Below are 23,382 nucleotides of genomic sequence, written 5' to 3' on the forward strand. Positions count from 1 at the left end.
CAACAGGTTTCAATAATCTGGGATAGAAACGTGTTTATCACTGTGTAGCATCCCCTCTTCTTTTAACAACCATCTGTAAACATCTGGTAACAGGAGACCCACTGCTGGACTTCTGGGAGCAGAATACTGTCCTATTCTTGTCTGATAGAGGTTTCTACCTGCTTAAAAGTCCTTTTTTGCTGTATTCTTCATTTCACGATGCTCCAAATGTTTTCAGTTGGTGAAAAGTCTGGACTGAAGACAGGGCACTGCAGCACCTGTACTATTCTACTATGAAGCCAAACTGCTATATAGATGCAGTAGGCAGTTTAGCATAGTATTTGCTGAAATATGCCAGTTTACCTAGTGACACCTCCACCTCGTCCATTTCCTCTCGTAAAACAGTCCTCTCTCGTGTGCTTTCTGGTAAATTGCATCATTTTCATTTTCTCCAGAGAAAAAAGGAATCACCACATAGCTGCCCACATCTGTATCTGCCTATTTCCTGTAATTTATTTGCAACCTGCTGCATGCTCCCTTCCTCTCTTCCAGGTGGCTGTGTTGTCAATGAAAACTGATTTATCTATGTCCTCTGATACCTGATCAAATATATCATTAGTCATGATTAGAACAAGCAGTGGGTTGATTAAATTACCCTGAGCTATTCCAGTCAAGTCCTTGATTTATGCTCATCTTTTTAATTGATTTTTTATTTATTTATTTTTTACAGCAAAACAGTGCTGCTTACTGTTTCTTTACTTCCCTAAGCTTTAATTCTCAGCTACATTAGCATGGCAGAGCATACTTGGATTTTCCCACAGGAAGTTATTTTGTGCCTTTGAGTGCTGCTTTACACATTTAAACTATGCTCCTCTCCAAAATTTACTCATTTAACAGTTCAGTCTCATTTATTTTAGTTCTTTCTCTCTCATTTAGTTTTCCCTTAGTTTAGTTTTAGTTTCCCTTGTATCTCAACAAATTAATTAGCCAGCATTTCTATGTTGTCTTTATCTGTAATTGCTTTTTCCTTGACTTAAAAGTGAAAGGACCCAAAACAATTAAAGCTGTATGCATATTGATATTATGTTCAGTTCACAAAAACATATGTGTTGCCTGAAAATATAGAGACATTAAAACTGTCTTTGAGGGGCGAGTGTACAGGTAGACCATGTGGTTGGCGCCCAGGTCTCTGTAGTCGCTGTCTCTCCAGTCTCCGTTGGCCGACAGGTTCATATCGTCTCTCGATTGCTTGTACCTGGGCCGGCAGGGTGAAAGTTGAGGGGTCGTTCAAATCAGAAAACAGGAGACACGTGCGGATTCCAAAGCAGTAAGTTTAAAGACCTAAATTTGTACGGATGTGGGTCGATGGTAATAATCAAGTAAATCACACGTTCTGAGCTGATTTGTATACGTGCAGGCGGCTAGCAGCACCGGGATTAGTCCATGTTAGCATCAATATATGCTGCGTAGCTAGCCGTTAGCATTAAGCATTTTCAGTGTGTGTTTCTATGATGGGACTTCTACTGGTTTATCATTCTTATAAGTGATTTTTTTACTTTATAAGTTAAAGTAACTCAGACAGATGGGCAAATAAACTCGGAAAAACAAGTACTCTATAATATAAAACGTCAGAATACATAAAAACGACCAGTTCTAGATTATGAATTGATGAATTTTGTTTAAAACGGTAAAGAAAAATTAATCACTGCTGTAAAGACTTCTGGGGCTGCTTTTAAATAGTGCAAAGCAATACACTCACAGGCCACTTCACTAGGAGCACCTTGCTAATATCGGATTTGATCCCCTTTTCCTTGAGAGCTTCCTTAAATCTTCGTGGATTCATCTTGAAAACATTCCTCAGAGATTTTGATCTATGTTGACATAATAGTATTACACAGCAGCTGCAGATGTGTCAGGCGCATTTCCTCACCACATCCCAAAGGGGACCATATTGAATTGAGAGCTGATCACAGCACTTCACAGCAGAAAATTGAGATTCATCAGACCAGCCAGCTTATTTCCAGTCTTTTTTTGTGCTCATAAGTAGTTTAATAGATATAAATAATCAATTGTTTGATCAATAAAGTGAAAAAACCCCCGCCTTGAATGTAGTCACATCCGGTTGTAATCCAGATGTTAGACAGATGGGGAGCAGTATGTAGTGAGTACAGAGAGTTTGCAATGATGGGGATAACTGATGTCTGATAATTTATATGAAGCCTAACACAACTGTTTTGCTGTTTGTTCATAGGTAAAACTCACAGTGTCATTACATATATATGTGTATATGTGTATATATACATTACAACATATGTCACAAATACTAAGACACGCATTGGTGCTAAAATAAAGTCAAGCAGCCACTTCTATAGAACACCATATCCCCTCACTCTTCTACACCGTTTCCTGTTATTTAAGTAGGAGTAGGTGAAGTTCAGGGTATTGACAAATACATATAAAAAGCTTTGAATTTAAAATGATGTGGTTAACTGTGTCAGACAGCTTGTTTAAACACTGTGCCAAACTTAATTTGCTTGTCAAAACGCCTCAGAGACTAAACTACGTCATGTGTAGAGTAATTATTTTCATTTTATCGCAGCTTTTTGGAGGATGCTAATAAACAAAAAAAAAATGGATGGAATAGTTTTTTCCCTTTTATATAAAAAACAGGATCTGAATATTACTTTATAACTGACAGACAGTTAAATACTTCTATAGCATCTATTTATAAAAATAAAATGAAGTAAAACTTCCAATTATTGTTGCATAAAATAAGAGTCAGGAAAAGCCTTACTTATCTCTTTCTGTTTCCTTGTCTGTGTCTTATATAATCTCAGCTAGCTGGTTTCATCATCACTAATGATTATCAGGAATATCCAGGTTTCCTCTTTCTTCTCCTCTGTGTAACTACTCACTCCTTGTCTTCTTCCTGTCTTTCCAGACCTTTTGCATCAGCAGCTGCAGCGATGGCTGCCATCTACTCGGGTATCCACCTGAAACTAAAGAGCCCACAGACTCCATGGGATAACAAGCTGAAGCTGGCACGTTTTGCCTGGATCTCCTCACAGTGCCTGCTGCCCAACAAAGAACAGGTAAAAGTGGAAGCTTGTGAATGTTTGTAGCGCGGTAATTTCTTTTTTGGCGTATATTAAGCAGCAGCTAACCTAAATCTGTCTGTAGGTGCTGTTGGACTGGTGCACCCATGCCCTCTCACTCTACTACAGTAAAAAGGTGGAGTTTTCCCAGGATTTCTTGGAAGGCCTGTGGTGCTACCTTGATGATGTGCTTCACAGCCGGAAGCTCCAGTCTTTTCTCAAGCAGGGAAAGACCATCACTCTCAAGCTCAACATGGCACAGGTACTTCAGCAGTTAAAACAGAAATCATGTCTGTGATATAACAGCACATGTGATCTCCTCTGACTCTGTCTTGTGTCATTAGAAGATAGTAAGAGCATGTCCTGCACAGTTCTGGGTTAATACTACAGTTGTAGCATGAATTGATAAAGACGCAATTATACTAAAAGGTCCCAGAATTACTAACTTGACAAGTGGAAGTTTTACTCACAGCTTTTTCTCTTCGCTTCCAGCTGCTTGACCAGCTGCAGAAGTGCGCACACGTTGGCTCCAAGTCGTCGGGGTGTGTGTCCTATATACTGAGCGTGTGTCGGTGCATTTTCTCTTCTCCTGCACTCTCATCTGTTTTTACATCTAAGTATGAACTTATGGTTGATCTGCTGGCCAAGCTCTGCTCGCTGGCCTGTCGTGAGCTGCAGCAGCCATTGCCCATGGAATACCTAAAGAAGAAGCCTGTCACAAGTCATGATGAATCGATGGCCGAGTGTCTTCAGACTGAACCTGCAACAAATATGGAGACTTCCCAGATGGACATGCTGAATGGCAGTTCACTAGATCAGCCACAGTCGGACGTTGACAAATCCTCTTCCAAGCCGAAGGAAAACCTCCGTTCAGCTAACCTATTTGAGGTGTTGCTTCAGGTGCTGTCATCGTATTTGTCAGTGCAGCGACAACAAGCCAATCCTAGCAGAGTCTCTAGTATGGTGACAAACCACCTACTCCAACCCTTCGTCCTGCTCCGGCACCTGCTGACCTCGGGAGAATTTGCAGCGTGTCTCGCTCACCTGCGTCTCCGTCAACAGCTTTGTAGAGACATCCGCATGAAGATGGACTCCATCCTTCAGTTAGCATTCTTCCCCTCTGAGCACCTGAACTCGTACAAGGAGGAGCTCCTTCCACCTAAAGAGGATTCTGGGAAACGTGGTTCAGGAGGGACCAAGGGGCCTTTCAAGCCTGTCAACGCTGTACTTTCCAAACTGAGCGACCGGGGTTACTGTGAGCCATCACTACATTACCCTGTGAAGTCCAGTGCTTTGTGTCTGTTGTTTAAGTTTTTTCTGGAAAAGTACGGGAAAGCGAGGGTGGAAGATGAGGAGGAGCAGAGGATGCTGTGTTTCTACTTTCTAAGCAGATTAGTCCCAACTTTAGATCTTCATCTTGGTGAGCAGAAGTCACCTCCAGCTTCCATGAGCTCCCCAGAGAACTGGAACCTGGCTCTGCTGGCTGTGGAGTCCCTGCTAAGCCAGGCGCTGTCGGTCGGTATTTATAATGTGGCCGCAGACAGGATACGACACAAAGACGTCCAGCTCAACTTTTACAGAGCCGTGGGACAAATGCTCTTCAACGAGGCCCAGCCAAGGTAAAGAACAACTTCTCTGTAAAACATTTTTATTCCAATAAAATTACAGAATAATTTTCTTATGATAGAAAAATTTCCCGTCTTGACTTTCAGCATTCCATCGTGGTACCGCTGTTTGAAAGTGCTTTTGAGTCTCAATCATCTGATTCTCGAGCCAGATCTGGACCAGCTTTTATCTTCAGCCTGGATTAATGCCGAATGCATGGAAGCACGAGTGCAACGCGCCAGACAGGTCTTCATTTAACTTTTATATTTTACAAATTTTAAAAAAGGACAATAAATCAGTGTTTTTAATTACAAACTCAGTTCTTAAAAGTCTCATAGCCCCATATTTTATTTACAATAGAACACAGAAAACATATTAAATGTTTAAACTGAGAAAAAGTACCTTTTGTATATTGTCCTATTGGATTTTAGCTGCTCAACAGTCCCAGGTTTTCTTTGTCATATTTTTCATTTCATTATGTGCAAATCTTTTCCATTAATGAAAGGTGTGGAGTGCAGGCAGGCAGGCCAGCTCAGCACCTGGACCCTCTTCTCCTATGAAGCCATGCTGCTGTAATAAAGTTGTAGCATTGCTAAACTGCATATTGCAGATTGACCTGCTGAGATATGGAAGGAAGACAAGGGAGTCTTTCCCTGAAACATGTCACCTAGATAGGCCATGCTTTTCTAAAACCTGTATATACATTTCAGCCCTTATGCTGCCTTTCAAGATGTGCAAGCTGCCAATACTATAGGCATTAATGCACACCCATATCCTCAGAGATGGAGGCTTTCGAACTGAGCGGTGATAACAAGCCAGATGGTCCCTTCTCCTCTTTAGTATAGAGGACGCAGTGTTCGTGTTTTCTAGAAAGAATTTCAAATTTGGATTTGTTTGACCATGAAATGGTTTTCTGGATTGCCAACAGCTCATGGTGTGCAGCCTCCTCCAGACCTACACTAAGCTTCGCCAGCTGCCTCGTCTCTTCTCTGAGCTCATGTCCGTGATCTGCCAGCCTGCTCTGGATGACCTTCGACCTCCTCTTCTGCCTGAAAGCATCTCCACCTCTCTCAGGACCTGCCTTCTGGACACACCTCCATCCCAAGTTTTAGAGATCTGTTCATCGGTGATGGAGGCCATCAGGAAATACATACTGCCTGACCTGGTGAAGGAGAAAACAGAGGGAGAGCGAATGGAGACTGATGGAGAACATGAGGACCAAGAGAGAAAAGACGCTTCTCTCAAACTCCTCCCCCTCAGTCAGCTGCTTCATGCTGTTTTATTCAATCTGAAGACTCTAGACAATGCCTCTCCTGTTCCCTTAGTGAGGCAGAGTCAGGACCTAATGAAGGGGTTTCAGAGCTTGATAAAGGAGTTACTACATGTGGTTTCAACTGAGAAGAAGAATATAAATACAAGTTCAGTTCAGAAGGCCTCAAAGAAAGGCAGAAAAAGTCTGAACCTCAAAGAGAAACCTTCTGAGTCTAAAACTGGAGCACTGTGGGAGCAGAAGACCCTGGAGGCAGCTCTCCTGCTCAGATACACCTGGGTGGAGGTGGATACACTCTTCCACACGCACTGCTACAAATATGCATCTCCTGATGAAGCTCCTTCTAGTTCTCCAATCTCTGACATAGAGAGTCTTTTATCAGGTGACATCTTACCTGCTTGTCACCGCCCGTCCCCTTCCTACAGCCCAATGAGCTGCATGCTGCTCAAGCTCCTCACTTTACAGCAGATGAAGAAGATTTTGCTGGACGACGTCTTAATAGGCGAATCCAGCACCGCGGCGCTCCTAAAAAGGTCAGCACAGTTTATTTTAGCTACATCTGAGCTGGAGGTGAGTCTGGATGGAGAGCAGGCGTGGGACAGGCAGATCAGCAGTGTGACCACCAGCTCCTACTTTGCAGCACACTGGTATCTTGTTACGACCAACTTACCTTTGATCCTTTGCCACCTGAGCAGCGAAGACGTGCACCGCATAGCTGACGTACTTATCAGCTCATTTCTGGACAGACGGACAGACGGATCAGAAGACTTGCCGCCCGACTCGCTGACCGTCTCCCTCATATCTTCGCAGCTTCTTCAAAGCCCAATGCTTGCTGAGTTGCCTTCACTGTTCTCCGCCACAGTTTGGTCGCTCACACAAAGGATTATCTGTGTGCTTGGGGCAGCACATACACCCAAGGTTTGTTCCACACTTCTGACATTTCAGGAAAGAGAGGCAGTCTCTTCACAGAGAGATGCCAGTCAGCCTCTGCCCACGCTGGTGAAGAAAGAGACTATAGTTGAGGATATTTTGACATCCTCTAAAACTGGAGAGATTTTTGTACTGCTGACTGAAACAGAAAGCAGGGAGCTGTTAGGCTTACTTCAAATCGTAACAATCCTACATCCAGATGGGATGAGCTCCGAGGATCTCTCCTGTGTGTTCCTCCTGCTTTTCTTTATGCTCACCTCCACCTCCTGTAAGCCAGAGCGGATGACAGAATCTGGAGGCGATGCTCTGTTCCTAGGAAAGCTGCTCGGGGTTCTCGCTCATCTCCTAGAGAGTAAGAATTTCCAAAGTGTTCTGAAGCTCATGCACGGTAGTACCTTGCTGCAGGCCGCTTTGTCATCTCTCCTGTGGCATAGCAGTAGTGCGAGAGCTCAAGCCACATGGAGCACTGATTGGTTGGATTTTATCAAAGCGGTGCAGGTCTTCATACAGACCTTAGTCAGTTTGATAATTATCAGAAACAGTAGTGTTCGACTCAACCTGGACCAGTTTGCTTCCTATCTTACTAGCGAGGAAGTGACAAGCAGACAAAATGCTGAATCCAGTTCAGGGGCTTCCTTGTCATCAGTTCATCTTTTGCTGGCATCTGTGACTTCTTTCTCCCAAGTGATGATCTCCAATTTGGGAAGAAGCAAGGCACTGGATCAGATTTTAACCCAAATACTTGCAAAGATAACTGCTTCGCTGGTACCAGCTGTCGAGTTTGTCCTAAAGCCCCAAACTCTCAGTGAGGGGGTGAACCAGCCCGCCAGCATCCTCGGTCAAGCTTTTCTAGTAGATGTTGTAACAGTCATGCTGCAGTCTGAGCTGTCCTCACTCTCAGTGGAGGATGAGAACAAGCACAGTGGCACCAGGCTCACTCATATGAGCCTTTATCAGGGCTTCTGCCAGCAGATCCTTAAAGAAATAAGCTCTGCCCCCAGGCCCATGGACTTCCTGGTTTCCTCTCTCCGCTTCCTGTCCTCCTTTTACCAAGCTGTGCAGATGGTGGAGGAAAAAGACACGGAGGAGGAAGGAGGGATGAAGAAGGGAAGAAATGAGCTGGATGACCTTTACATTCAGATACTGCAGAATGTGCACAGGCTACTGACAGGTATATGCAACCATATTAAAAACAAACATCTCATTCACCTGTGCAATCAGTCAGTGTTGTCCTTTCAGTAATTACCTCTGCACATCGCACACATTGACACAGGAATACAACTAAGGGAGTATTTCATGCCATCTGTTAAAGGAAATGAGCTTTTCTCTGTCGCACGTACGACAGTCAGATTCAACCCAGCTAGTTAAATTTAAAGTTGTTTGAATTTGAATTCTGTTGCAGAGGATTCTCGGGCTCCACTAGAGCAGCTTTACATGATGCTTAGTTTAACAACTTATCCTGGGGCCTTGGTGCAACTTTCTTCTGATTGGCTGCTCCTTGCAAACAGAATTAAGAATATTTAATTAAGAATATCTGTTCTGGTTGACATCACAAAGATCAAAAAGTAATAAAAATAATAAAAGAGAAAGCCTGATAAACCCCTTTTTATGAAAACAGTCTCCCTGTTGCCTTTGTCAGTTTTAGTGGCAGTTCTCTAATGTTAGCGTCACATCAGGCACACAGACATTTCTGTTTGGATCAGTATATTTTATGTAAACTTTATTGTTCCCTGTGGGGAAATTCCTCTCTGCATTTAACCCATTCACTCAGTGAAGCAAACATTGCTTGCATCCACCGTGTTATTGAATGGACTGATTTATTACTAATGCAGCACATTAATGATTCTGTTTTCTTGCTAAAATCTCTTTCGATCTCTTTGATTTCAGCTCCCTGGCTGCCTTCAACTGACCTTAGTGAGCTGGAGCCGGCTGTGCAGGAGCTGTTGCGCCACTTGGTGGCGAAAAGTACTACAAGTCGATTTAATCTACTGCTGATGATGATCAGGGAAGGACTGGACATTAGCAAGCTGAGGGCAGGAAACTGCAGGGTGAGGCTGAGACTGAATTTTCTACAGTTTTCCTATTTCAGATTTCATGATCCTTAAAACCTGTAGAATCTGCACAATTTAGATTTTTCTGTGTTGTTAATATAATGTTTTAGATGAGAGGCTTTCTCTTTATCTACCTGATAAATGGGAGGTTGTGACTTTGGTGTTTTTTTTCCCACAGTGAATAAGAATGTTTAATACTCTGTGTTAACTGTTTTTTCAAACTCTTCTATCTGTTTGCTGCTCTCCAGGAGGCGCTATCTGCAGTAATCACCATTAAGCTGCTGTCCTGTTGTCAGCTGCCTGAAACCTGCTCCAGAGCTCTGTGGCTCATTGCACCACAGATTATATCTGCTGTGGTGGTGAGAAAACCAAACACACACACAAAAGCACCACTTTACTCACTTTACTCATTACTCATATACAGTACTTTAAGGTACATAAAAGGGGCCCCTTAAATGTACATTAAAGACAGTAAGAGAGACTGTAGGCAACTTGATATACTTGAACCTCTGGTAGGCTTGTTAACTGTTGCCTGCAGCTGCCTTTTTCTCTGCATTGCCTGTGTCATTCGACTGGACTGCCTCTGGTGGCGCTCGGTGTTAGCTACCGTCAGCTTTGTTTCTCAAGTGGTTTCCATGTGGGTCTCTTGAGGCGTGCAAGTCAAATGCAGCCTGGGTCTCTTATTGCCCCCACCTGCACCTGCAAAGATGCTGAGGTGGAAGCTCTTAAACCATCAGGAATATCAGTTGATTACATCATGGTGTTTATGCTCCAAAACATGTGCTTCTTCTGATCCTTCTGTCTAATCTCAATCATATTTAAAGTTTAATCGCATCCCCTGTATGTATGCACATTTTTCAGTTCAATAGCATGCTGGTTTGAACTGTGTTTAAAATTATTATGATTTTTTTCCCCCCTAATTTTAACGACCTACTTTGGGTTACTGCGGTAATTTTTAAAATTGGTATTAAAGTCTCTGCCAGACCACCAAAATGTCCCAGATCATCATGAAGAGAGTGAGGACAGTGTTTTAGAAACGAAATGCATTTCACGCTCGTAGTTTCCCTGCCTGACTGTCAGGAGGAGGTGCTCTCCAAGCTAAAAGAATATAAAACCTTTTGTGTTATTGCGGGAATGCTGTGTGTCATTGTTCAGTTGTTTGTTTGACAAAAAAAGACGGTTAAATCAGTTTGCACACCTGGTGTGGAATCACTGGAATGATGACAAATGGGATTATGGGTGTGGGACACGCCTCGAAATGAAGCCAGCTTTGTTTTTAGGCCAGCGTCAGAGACTGACTGGAAAATGAACTGGCTTCAAACTACAAGTTAAATGACTGCTTACATGTTTAGGATTTATGGGGGGGGGGGTTATTATTATTTAGGTAAAAGCCATTAAACAAGAGTAAGTTTAACATTTACATTATAGTGAAGACAAGCAGATACTGGGCCATGATGATGAGACGTGACAGTCCGACCTCCGGCTCATCATCTGTGATGGCTTTAGTGACCATGCGCTGGAAGTACATGGGACTTTTTTTATTCTTTTATTCAATAAAAATGCCTGTAATTTTTTAATGCTTGACAGCCACCAGCGCCTAAAGACAGCCACAGCCTTTTGTTCATCTTCTTTGTAATTTTCACTTATGCTCTTTTGGCCTTTTCATCAAGACCCCCACCCACTCACACGGAGTGCTCTGATAGACACACGTCCCCTCACTCACGCTTTTGTTATCTGTCAAGTCTGTATTTTCAGACATGTGAGAGAGAGCCTGTTCAAAAGCATAAAATATTCTAATTAAATTCTTCTTTTAAGTGAAGAGGCAGAATTTTATTAAAATCTTTTTTTCTTCAGCTCTTTAATGGTGGTTACTTGTCACGATTTCTCTTTGGAAATACACAAACTACTTTAATTTACATGCCGATTGTTATATTTTTGTTTGCATTTATTTAGTACAGTATTACAATGCTTAACAAATGTATTAGTCCACCAGTTAAAAACATAGGAAACGCAAGTATTTTAGAAATCTTAAAATTATATTAATTATTCAGCAAACAGCAAACTTATTTTACAATTTTATACCCAAATTTGAACCGACACACTGGATTTCTTTCAGAAGTCAGAAATGAATCAAGCATAAGCACTATACGCACTCCAGTGTGTCCTGGGTCTACCCTGGGGCCTCCTGCTTGTAGGAGGCAATCTAATAAGATTCCCAAACCACCTCAGCTGGCTCTGATGTCGAGGACTTGTGGCTCTACTTTGAGTCCCAAATGAGTAAACTCCTTACTCCATCTCTAAGGGAGAGATCACCCAACCTTGAACTGCATTGAAGTTGCTTCCAGAGCCCAAGCTGCGTGTTGAAGTGAGCAGGAGTGTATCTAGCTGCACGAGTTCAGGCTCCTTTCTAACCAGAGAGATGACGTAGCACGTCCCAGTAGCCAGCTTCAATAGCTGGAGTTATGTACTGGGCCTCAAACCTTGACTGCCGCTCAACACGCATTGCTGTGGCTCCTCCTGCAGGTGGTGGGCGTATAGAAGGGTACATATGTATGTATGCTTTCCATTTTGCAACCCAGGAAAATTGCAAATTTTTTGTAGTTACATCACAAATATAATACAGTTACAGCAGTGTGTTTGTTATTGTGATCGCTCTGCTGATGAAGGACAGAATCAAGTCATCGCTGCTCAGTGCAGTTTTCCACCTGTCAAATATTGACTATTTAATGACGGCTGCACGACTGAGATTGACCACAGGCATCCCTGACAATCTAACCTTCAGCATTTCATCAGCTCAGCAGGTAGAGAAGGTCACTGGCTAATCAGAAAGTTGGTAGTTCCATCTCCAGGGCCTCCAATCAGCATGCCAAAGTGTCCTTGGTATAGAGAGTGAATGTGGATGTGTGTGGTAGGTAGAAAGCTCTTAATGTCACACAATAAAGTGCTGTGAACTGTGTGTGAATGTAGGCTTGTAATATGGAAAAGTGCAAAATAACGACTACTCCAGTGTTTGGAAAACATTTCTCCTTCTTAAACCAATTCCCAGAGCCCACCAGTGAGGCGTGCCTGCATGCATGCACTGAGTCGTTTCTACAGTTATGTAATCACCGTTAGTCACCTATAACCACGTGATCAAAATCTCACTGCATGAATAGTTCATGAGGTCATCCATCTCTCCAGCCTCATCTCCAGCTCTACCTGTCTACACGGTGGACTGTGTTTTTTGCATGAGCTGACACCATGAATCAGTCAACAAATGCAAACTGCAAATATGTAATGTCCTTGCTAGAAGGGGAGGGGGGGTGGAGGGGGGGGGGGGTTGCTGTGGCCGGGGCCTTTGCTCTCTTAAAAATCATCCTCAGTACTCCTAATGGTTTTTCACCTTAAGGGCTTTCCTGGGTGTTTGAGATATTTGTAAATAGCTGTTATTTTTGCAGGGTTTAGTTCAAACTTTCAGTCCTTAGAAAACATATTGACACTTGGAATTTCATTTCTGGGAGCTACTCTGAGCCAAGTACTTTGTGAATGTGGACTCTGTTGCTTTGCATGCTGGCTCATTGTTACTGACTTGATTGAATGGGATCTTAAAATACAATGAACAGGTCCATTGTTAATGTTGTTAGGCACACCTGTGCTGCTGTGGGAAGTCATGTCTGCTGTGAAACAGCCTTTTGTTGTCAGTTTTGTTAAATATGTATTTTCGGTATTCATTACATCCAGAAAGCTTTAAAAAAAAAAAAAAGATGAGTTGTGAAGGGAATACCTTTAATGTTTGGAAGGCTTGGATTTTTGTAGCTTCTTGCTCTCATTGTTTGTACATGTTCATCTATCTAACCTTTACTGTGTCTTTGTCTTTCTGTGTTACAGTTCTTAGTGAGATTATCCAGTCAGGACGTCTCGCTGACCCTTCCCTTTACCATTCCCACGATAACGTCAATGACATCACTGCTTCGACAGGGGGAGGGGCAAATCACCAGTCCTCATCATGTGACTTTGATTCTTGGAGCTCTCCAGTCAGTCCCCCTTGACCACATGACCCCAACAGTCTATCATTCAGCTTTCTTGGCTGTTCACGAGGCGCTGTTCGCCATCATCCAGTGTCATCCTCAGGTATGAAGGGACAGGTGAAAGAAGTGGTGCAGAGGTGTGAAACATGCAGTGTATAAGAGGGTCCAGTCTGGCACAGGGGATTGCTTTTTAATAAGTGAGAACTTATTCAGTTAAATTATAGAAAAATGTGTTTGCACTGCTGCTTAGCTCTAAAATAGTTGACCATGTCAAGGAGTTGTGCGTGTAAATAGACACTGCAAATTGTAATGCACATGACAGTGGCTTTGGAAATGTGGAAAAAGTATGTTCTTTAAACTGCACGTGCCTACAGTTCCTGTACAGGCGTGCCAAGAGCTTTGTTCACATTGTGCAAATCTCTAGTTGCAGCCAAGCAGCAGAGGATTTCCACTTTGCCACCCTTGGGATCATATCGCTGCTGTATGCAGATGACATGGTTCTTCTGGGCTCATCAGGTGATAACCGTCAGTGTGCATTAAGGCAGTTTGCAGCAGAGTGTGAAGTGACTGGGACCAGAATAAGCACCAATCTGAGACCATAGTTGTCAGCTGGAAAAGGGTGGAGTGCTCACTCTGGGTCAGGGGAGGGGAGAATGGAGCAGGAGATGGATGGATGGATTGGCACCAGTGATACTGACGCTGTTAGGGACTGGAGATCCCAGGATCTCACGATGGGCTTGGGAACATCTTGGTGTCCTGGGCAGAGACATGCGAGACATGCGAACAGTAATGAAAGTTTCTCTGGAATGTCTTAAAAGGAATTTTCAAATTGCGAACAAACTTTCTCTTTGACTTGAGGATGAACTGATTAGATTTCAGTGTCCAAAATTCAGGATCAGTTTAACCTGTTACAAGATGTTTTTAGCCTTGACTCAAGGGTTTATGTGCTCCTGGTGTTTTATGCAAAAATATGAGCAGTTAATTAATGTACTGCAGAAACACAGATCGTTTTTCAGCCATAACTCAGCAGCAGGTAAGGTTTATGTAAACTGCAGCTGGACTCCAAACACAAAATTACCTCCTTGATGTGAGGCCACTCTTCGCTGCTGATCTACTTTAGTACCGACAACAAGATCAAAGTGTCACACCGCTCTGATATCAAATAAGACTTTATTTCAACGTTTAGATGAAAAAAAACAGCTACTCATTCTATAAAGGATTCCACTGGGAACATTACTCATGATCCACAACAAATAAATAAATCTTTTAAAGACTTTTATGAAGCTTTATACTCATCACAGATTAATCCCACCGACGCTGATATTTCAGAATTTCTTAACAATAAAAATCTACTGAAACTAAATGATGAACAGATTGCAGCTCTGGATTCACCTCTTTCAATATCTTAATTCCACGAAGCTCTACAGCATCTCCCAAACAATAAATTCCCAGCACCAGAAGGTTTTCCAGTACACTTCTACAAAGACTTATGGTCTAAGGTAGTGCCTACTTTTTTTTTTAGAAGGGTCACTCAAATTCAGAACCATCAGACTCTGTCTCCAAACATGAACTCTGCCATCATTGGTGTACTTCATAAAACAGGCAAGGATCCTGTGTAACCATCCAGCTACCGCCCAGTTTCACTCGTAAATCTAGACCTTAAAATACTTTGCAAACTCCTTGTCACCACATTCATAATGCATTCTGACCAAACAGGTTTTTATTTGGCTGTGCTGTGCAGCCAGGCTGCTGGGTGCGGCTGCTCGCTTACATTATTATTACAAAAAGCTGAATGAGCAGTTTAATTCTCATAGATAATTTTCTAATAAATTTCTACAAGATGCTTTTGTACAGCTAAAGAACATTTAAAAAGTACTCTTTAAAAGCTGTTCCTGCACTCTGCCCCCGACTTATGAAATCAGACCTACACACTTGTATAATGAAGGTCTCTGTAGGTCAAGGCTGCTGGTTTGAATCCTTGATTTGAAGAAAATGTGGTATGTGGTGCCGCTGAGCTCACAGGATGCCTCGAAGGAATTCCGCTTTCAACAAAAGGATATTGCAGCTCACCAGCTGCATGGAAAACATCACGATGTCTACTTTTTCTGCCTTGTAATGGGAGTGTTCACTTTGCACCCAAAAGGTCGTAAAAATGAACTTTTTTTTTTCCTGAAGAAATGGAGCCATCTGCATCCCGGCCCACACGCTTTATTCTGCTCCGGCGTTGTTAATGCGATAATGTTTCAGTTTTTCTGAATCTAAAATGTTGACAGTTTGTTGTTCAGTAACAGCGACAAAGCCGGGCTGAAATGGGGCAGCTGTGTTAAATAAAGCCAGCCATGAACGAGCTAAGTGATATCAGATGTTTGCAAGGACAAAAGACGACTAAGAGAAGGGGGAAGAGGGGAGGAAAAAGGAGGCAGTGAAGGAAAGCAGAGTGAGAAAGAAACAGGAGTAAAAGATAAGCGATAAAGAGATTAAAGGATAAAACCGGAGATGGAGAACGTGATACATGAGGGACGTTTCGAGACAAAATAGAAAAGAGGGTTATGTCAGAGAGGTGTGAGGGAGGAGGCTCAGCAAGGAGAGGTCGGGGAGCTGGCAGGCCGGGTAGGTTGGCATGGAGCAGGTTTAAGTCGATGGAAACCGTTGCTGAGCTCCAACCAGAGCTGGTGACATCATCCCTTCCTCATTTATATTCTTCCCGTCTCTCCTTCCCTGCCTAAGTCTCCCCGAAGGGAGAAAGGTACAGACAAAAATGCATACGTAGCTCTCGCGGGAATCCAACTTTTACCTCAGTCATTTTGCGAGCTGGAAGTTTATGGCTGCTCCGTTACAACTCTGTGAAAGCGATGTAACAGATGGATCTGTCAGGACTGCTTAGTCCATTTTTTTTAAACCCTCTTGGATTCAGTTCTCTGCTCTCTGTTAGTCAGATCCTAAAAACATATAACATTTGTCCTCCTTTGAGTGTTTTAGCACACATATGACAGTAATTCATGAGTTTAGGTCAGGTTGAGCACAATTCATGTTAATGCTGTATTAGTGGTGTGATTGGAATGTAACATAATCCAAAGTCAGTTGCAAATCCTCAAGAATAAATCTAATGACTCTTCTGGGAATTTAAGAGTCTACAGTTTTCTGCCAGGATCTATTACTTTTCAGCAATTGCAGTGTAACAGTGTTTTATCAGGCAGAAGTATGACCTATTAAGATATATATTTATATATGTTACTGACTGTTTACTTTTTGTGTGTGTTTCCAGGCGATGTTAAACGCAGCTCCCTCGTTCTTAAATGTCTTCTACCGTCTAGTGGCTTCTATTGTGCAGGAAGGTCGGCAAAGAGGAGACGGTGACGCAGGTAACATTAACATCATTCACTAATGTGGCCAAACCAGCTCAGTCAGGCTGTTAGGACTGCACAGTGTAAAGTTGTAGGTGAAAGACATAACAGGAAACGTTATCATGTCTTCAAGGCCCAGAAAAACAGTCTGCTTTACTTTGATGAAGGGGACGGGTCAGGGCTGTACTAGCATTCACTGTTCACTACAGATGTGGCTTGTGTTTTGTTACCGTCCTCCCAACGAAAGATAACACTGCAGATTACTGAAGAATAATAAATTGCATTGTGTAATCTGGAGCTGACACAAACTTTGTGTTATGCCCACACATGTTTCAACACTTCTGGCAGTAGCCTCCCAGAAGTAGAGAAGGTTACAGGCTCATTTTCTCATTTTAAATCCACTGTAAATTTAAGACCTCTGTTTGCAGTAACCTCTTACTTAGTCACCATAGGAACTATTCTCTGTACCAATAAGAGTGCTGCATGAGCACTCTGGGGTTTAGCTTTAAATTTTCAGCTGTCTTAATGCTGCAATCACACCATGATGTTTCTTTTTTTTTAATCTAGTGCTCATTGATGTTGTCCTCAGGCTCTTGTATCTGTAGAAATAAACATGTATGATTGATTAATGCTTCACTGTGTAATTAAAGAAATGGAAAAAAGGCTGAAGCACAGTCTGTATATAAGAACTGGACATTTCTAGGGATGTACCTATCCAGCTTCTTTCAGTGTGATACAACAATATACTAATCAGAGATTTTAAGGGGACACCTGATCAGTTAGGTAACATAAACTATTGTGAATCCATTTCCCTGCATTGGTGGCAGACAACTCCCCAAATAAGGCTTTAGAGTGTGCACAGGTTGATGATCAAGTGTTTCCCTTAATGATTTTAGCTGTGTGAATGAAACTGAGCAGAATAACAGAATAGAAAAGCACATAGATTGGCTTGTTGTCACCTTGTTTTCAAGTTTAAGGTGCGGGTACAGCACCGGATTGGCCGCTTTGTGTGGTGCGCAACATCATCGCACAGTCTCTTCTATTTACACCGCTGTTAGCTCACAGGAAGTCGCTGCAACATCCTCTGTATAATTTGTCACTCTCTGGGCTTCTGCACTGTTACATCATAAAACAGTGGGGAAAAACAACACAGTCGTACGCTCGTGTCTTCAACCATAATATGCCAAGTTGCAAAAATTGAGAGGTGCACGATCGGCCAGCAAAACGACGGGCCACGTCAGCAAAATTTGACGACATTTTCAGCGTGCTCTCAAATGTCCTTTTGGCTTTTTTGTTCATTAAACATTTTCATTATGAGATTATTGAGTTTTGTAAGTGCAACGTGGTGCTCATTTTGCAAATTATGGCCCCAGTTAGAGTCAAAATGGAGGATAAAGTACTGTATGTCCCTCTATCATCAAATCTGCTTTCAAGACACTAAGAAGGCAATGCTCTTAAAAGATCACCTAGAAGCTAAAACGGCTCAATTTGCTTGTGACACGAGCCATTACTAATGTCCATCTTTTATATACAGTTCATGGATTTGCAGCTTTGTATCTCCAGCTTTCATTGAAAACATCCAGCCAGTCAATGCAGTGTTACGCTCCAGTTTATCTATTGATCATTAGTTTTGTTTGGGTAACATAAAATAAGAATCTTGTAAAGTAAAGAATATCTTTACATTCCACATATGAACATCTGAATAACATGAACACCTTTCTCTGTTTTCTGAAGGTCCAGACAGTGATGTGTATTTCCAGTGCTCCAGGCTGGTAGAGAGGATGTACTCTCACATTGCTGCAACCGCTCAGAGCTTCACCGCGCTCTCAGCCTTTATGGTGGCTCAGTACGTCACAGAGCTGCAGAAGGTACACACACACACACACACACAGTATGAATGTTCTCTGTGTCTTGATTTACTAATATTTGTACTGGAAACATATTCTTTCTGATGGTTTTTACAATTTGGTGACAGAGCCATGAAATGCCAGACACACACACACACACACACACACACACACAGACTCATAGTATTATAGAAAGCCAAGACAGTTCCTCATCTGAACCCATCTGTCATCCCCTGTGATTTTCTACAGCTGTGAGTGACACACACACAGAGATTGATGTATGGAAGAGGCAGCAGGATCTCAGATGATCCTTTGATCCAGCCCAGTTTGTCTGGTAGCCGTTGAGCTGAGCGATGGAGGCGCTGACGCTCAGAAGCGGTGATTTCCATTGGCCAAACTGTAGATGTTCACAAATCTCAGTGAACAGGTCCAGGATTACTGTAACTCTGAGTGCTGGAGTGAAGCTCCCTCAGTACAGTGAGTCACGTCTGGCTCCTGAGAGCGGCTGCTCTCAGCTGCCAGACTGTATTTAACATGACGCCAGCCTGACTCAGCAGTTTCCAGTCAAGTCGCATACTGGGAAAAAGAAAATGAGCAAACCGGCGAGCAGACAGATAGACAGAAATAGTGTGGAAGTCATATTTGGGATTCTTTGTACTCCGTAAATCATCTAATAATCCTAAAATTGGACTTATGGGAATAGTTTAAAGACTCTGTGCTCTTTGTAATTTAGCTGCCTCTGTGTCAGAGCTTCTCCTCGTGGCTCTTAGAAGCAAACCTCCTGTGCAGCAGCAAAGCAACATTTTATCAACAGTTTATTAAATTAAATCACCGAACATGGAGTTTTTATGAGTGGGAAAGCTATGATTTCATATCACCCTGTAAATATGCTTTTTAATACTGTAACGTTAAGGCATTTTAATACGGGAATCTATGGGGATTGACTCGCTTTTGCAGAAAGCCTCAAGTGACACCTGGAGGAACTGCAGTTTTGACCACTTTTCGGGTTTCCCCTCGGTTAGGACCAGTGAAGATCGAGACAGTATTTGCACAAATGTGCAATCCGCCGTGAGACTACTCGTCGGTGTGCAAAGTGCTGAATTGTAGATCTGAGCAAAGCTCCAAACCTCACGTGATGAGCAAAGGGGCGATTCGACAGTGACTTATCAGTCACAGGGTAGACTGATCTAGGTTTAAACAGATATTTGCATGCGTATGAATGCGTAAAATCTGGTCACAAGGAGCAGGATTTTGATGATTTTCTGCTTTGTGGTTTCTGTTTGTTTGCCCGTCTTCTATGTAGAGTTATATGATGAGCAGGATTTGGTTGCCAGTAAACAGTCCTGTGCTGAGGCCAAAAGAGGCCGTTTGTTTGCCAAAATGCAATCTCAAAACCATCGGTTGTTTTGTGCAGTTGTCGCTCTGCATGTAGTCGTTAACACTTTTGTCTTATACATGAAAGATCCCCGGTTTGAGGCTGGGAGCACACACGCACACCTAGCCATCAGCTGGACTCTGTCAAGAAGTAAAATAAAACATATAAACGAGAAGCCGAAAGTGCCAAAAAAAAAATTAGTATTTTGAAACAAGCACCAGAAAACAGAACAGGAAATCTTATCCTATCATCACCTGAAAAATAAACACATGTTGGGGTTTTTCTGTTACTCTTGTTGGACCATAAAAAATTGAATATAATTTTATTATTTTCCCTTAGATGTATCTTACAGTTGGGCTCTTTTTTTTTTTTTTTTTTTTTGCAGACAAAGGAGTCACTCCCTGCTGATCATTAACCTTAAAAAAGGTTTTAGGCACTTTAACATTAACTTTAGTTTTCAGAATTTAAAACTACAACCATCTTTTATATACAGTTCATGGAGCTCCCACTTCAGAACTAGAAATGTTTTCTTTTTTACCCAAAGTAAAACTCAACCACAGACTGATGGAGATTAAGGATTTGGACATGTTTTAGATATACTTTGACACATGCATTGGGACTTTTGTTTCCTTGTGTGTACAATTAGTACAGCACTGCTTTGTTACAATTTTATTTTATTTCAATCTTATTTAATTTTAGTTGAAACTGCTCAGGAGTGCAGTTGCATCTCCGTATGTGCAGCAGCAGACCAGACTGGCAGCACTCTGTGTGTTGAAGGAGTGTCACTGTGCTAAACTATGCAAATGTAAAATAAAAGGTAATCGAGCAAATACAAGTAGCCCTGTAGTGCTTTATAAGTAAACCCTGAATGTAAATATAAAAAGCAGAAATAGACAAGTGCTTTACATAGCTTCGGTTATCATGTTAATTTTCTCAGTTTCGTATTTTTCTGCACACAAAGCAGTTACTATGTGCTGCTGACTGCTTTGTGTGCAGAAATTCCCATGGTGGGTTGTTTCCTTCATGTGTGAAGCCTATCATTATGTGACTCAAGTTTTATCTAATCGTTAAACAGGTACAGTCAGCAGCACAGAGCAGCCATCACCTCCTCGCTCATTGTCAGAGGTCTGTAGACTGCAGTCACCGCTGATAGCATCGGGTCATGGTGTGTTACACCTGTGCGTCTGTGGCGGTGTAGTGTAACAGAGATGAATAACCAGACGATATTGAATATCCACTTGGCTCGTTGTGCAGGGTCCACTGAGCACAATCATTGTTGTTTGACTATTTTACGTGTTATTAGAGTAAGACAGCTCCACCCGTCGTGGTTTAGGCTATCTCGCTGGCGGAACACGTTGCTCTGCTTCTGTCACTCAGGTGTAGATGAAGCGTGTAAGACCTTCCTATTTTCAGAAAACTAAAAAATCCTCTGCAGCAGTGTGACGCCACGTATACTAGATCCCACAGGCAAAACCCTGTACTGAATTTCATATGTAAACTACAGCGTGGGATTAAAAATACAACTTTTTACATTTTTAGTTCATTTTGGAGAAACAGTGACGCAAACTGCTGATTATTACTATAAAATCTGCTGTCATGAGGTGTCAAACTGCAAATTAATGTAGATCATGTTGATTTTTTATGTTGTGATGATCCTGTTTGAGAAACTCTTTTTGGGATGCACCTGGAAGTTTGAATCTAGGTTTGTGGACCGTTGCTATGGACTGCTCTGTATTTAGCTATTTTCTGGGTTTCTGGGGAATTAATTGATCTTCATTGTTGAATTTTTGTAGTCCTACTCTGAGCATTTGCAGTAATATAGTTTTTGTCAGTATAAATGATTATATCTGTCCTTTGATGTCTCTCTAATTGAAACTTATGGCTGAACTAAAGACTTAAATGTGTATTTAACTGTTTCGGCGCATAATTTCCGGTTTGAAATGTTGACATCGGGTTGATGGATATTGCAGCATACGGTATCATATTTCTATGCAAATTTGACCTTGTTAAGTGCAAAACAGAGAGGAAGAGATGTGTGTACACAGGATCATCATTTCACTGGAACACAGATGTGATTTATGAAATGAGCAAATGATGTCTGACCTCAGATTCATATAAATTCTTCTTTTATCTCTTATTGTCTCTGCTGTCTCGTCCTCTTTCATAAATGACCTCTCCAGGTTACTCTGCGACCAGACGTGAAGCTGCATCTTACTGAGGGCATCTATCTGATACTGGACCTGTGCAAGGAGCAGGATATCAAGTTTCTGAGGGCAGGACTGCCGATGGGAGTCAGGGAGGTCTTCAACGAGCTGTACGGCAGCTACACCCACTATCACAAAGCACAGAGGCAAGGAGAGGAAAAGTACACTGTTTAACTGCCGAAATCGCCTTTGGTTTCAGTTTAATTACACAAAAGTAGATTTTCTGCTTATGTTTGATTATTTTTTAAATAGAAAATCAGTTTTGGATACCATATGATGTCACTGTTGATGTTCTTGCTCTTCGGAGTTTATTGTAAAATTAAGACAGTGGATTTTGTACCTAAGACAATAAATATGATTTATGCAATTTTGTTAAATGTTGTGAGAAGTCCTGTCTTCAAAAACAAAACTGTCCACTTTATTAGATACACCTCCACTAATCTAATCAAGCGATTACATGACAGCAGTTCAATACATATAGGCATGTAGACATGGTCAAGACGAGCTGCTGAAGCTCAAGCCCAACATCAGAATGGGGAAGAAAACTGATTTAAGTGACTTTGAATGTGGCATGGTTGTTGGTCTGAGTATTTCAGAAGCTGCTGATCTACCGGGAGTTTCCCACACTGCTTTCTCCAGAGAAACGGAGAAAGAGAAAATATCCAGTTAGCAGCAGATCTCTCGATGAAAATGCTTTGTTGATGTCAGGAGTGACGGAAGAATGGCTAGAATGCTTGAATTAATAACCAGAACACACTGGGTGCCACTCCTGTCATCTAAAAAGAAGGAAACTAAGCCTACAGTTCACTCACGCTCACAAAACTTGGACTTAAATTGACCTTCATGACCTTTAAATCACTCGATGAAGTTAAATTGGATTAAAATGCAATTTATGCAAGAGTGGAGTTTATCTGTGTAAAGATGTTTTCCACCTACACACCTGTCCTTCATTTAGGTGTGAAGAGATATTAAACCTGTTAAAAATAGAAGTTTGGAGAAAGGTTGCCTGGTTTCATGAGTCTGGATTTCTGGTGCAACATTTGGCAGAAAGCTGGCATAAACAGCATGAATCCATCCTGCCTTGTATCGATGGATCAGTCTGATGGTGGTGTAATGGTGTAGGGATATTTTCTTGCCACACTTTGGTCCCCTTAATACCAACTGAGCATCATTTACTTATTATATCCAGTATTATCCATCTCTTTATGGAGTTCAGCCACTGAACAGAGACCTGCCATCTACAGAGGTTTTCTGATGACTGTGGTGGTTGGATGCATCAGTGGCAGTGATGTGACAGAGTACCGGGCTTTGGTGGACTCCTTTGTCATGTGATGCAACAAAAAACCAAGAAAATAATTGCAGACTTGTAGACCAGAAATCCAGAGGGTCAAGGTGGACGTAGCGGAGGACTATAAATACCTCGGAGTTAACAATGACAATAAACTGGATTGGGTTTAAAACCACCACTGCACTCTACAGGAATGGCCAGAGCGGTCTCTATTTTCTGAGGTGGCGGAGGTCATTTAACATGCTCAGGATTGTCTACAAGTAATGGTCAGTCCCATTTTCTATACTGTTGTATGCTGCGGCAGAAGGTTGAGGGTGGCGAATGCCAACAGACTCAATAAACTGATCTGCAGGGCCTGTAGCATTGTGGGGGTGGAGCTGGACTCTT

General features: G+C 42.1%; 1 protein-coding gene across 1 annotated transcript; it reads left to right on the plus strand.

The window, feature by feature from the left end:
* Positions 1 to 1,195: 1,195 nt before the first annotated feature.
* On the plus strand, positions 1,196 to 22,084 carry urb2 (URB2 ribosome biogenesis homolog). Its single transcript, XM_085166892.1, has 12 exons — positions 1,196 to 1,306; positions 2,921 to 3,071; positions 3,160 to 3,336; positions 3,567 to 4,693; positions 4,787 to 4,925; positions 5,608 to 8,050; positions 8,767 to 8,927; positions 9,179 to 9,289; positions 12,798 to 13,040; positions 16,203 to 16,299; positions 18,016 to 18,149; positions 21,684 to 22,084. Exons 2-12 carry the CDS (start codon positions 2,946 to 2,948, stop codon positions 21,879 to 21,881), a joined length of 4,956 nt encoding a protein of 1,651 aa, XP_085023018.1. The 5' UTR covers positions 1,196 to 1,306; positions 2,921 to 2,945; the 3' UTR covers positions 21,882 to 22,084.
* The last annotated feature ends 1,298 nt before the right edge of the window (positions 22,085 to 23,382 follow it).

This window comes from Neolamprologus multifasciatus, chromosome 1 (assembly GCF_963576455.1).
Source record: "Neolamprologus multifasciatus chromosome 1, fNeoMul1.2, whole genome shotgun sequence".
Lineage (NCBI taxonomy): Eukaryota > Metazoa > Chordata > Actinopteri > Cichliformes > Cichlidae > Neolamprologus > Neolamprologus multifasciatus.

Excerpts from the sequence above, each read along its gene's own strand:
- urb2 (XM_085166892.1), top strand. The coding sequence starts at position 2,946 with ATGGCTGCCATCTACTCGGGTATCCACCTGAAACTAAAGAGCCCACAG. Across the intron at positions 8,051-8,766 it reads TGTGCACAGGCTACTGACAG|CTCCCTGGCTGCCTTCAACT; the intron begins GTATATGCAACC and ends CTTTGATTTCAG. Across the intron at positions 13,041-16,202 it reads TCATCCAGTGTCATCCTCAG|GCGATGTTAAACGCAGCTCC; the intron begins GTATGAAGGGAC and ends GTGTGTTTCCAG.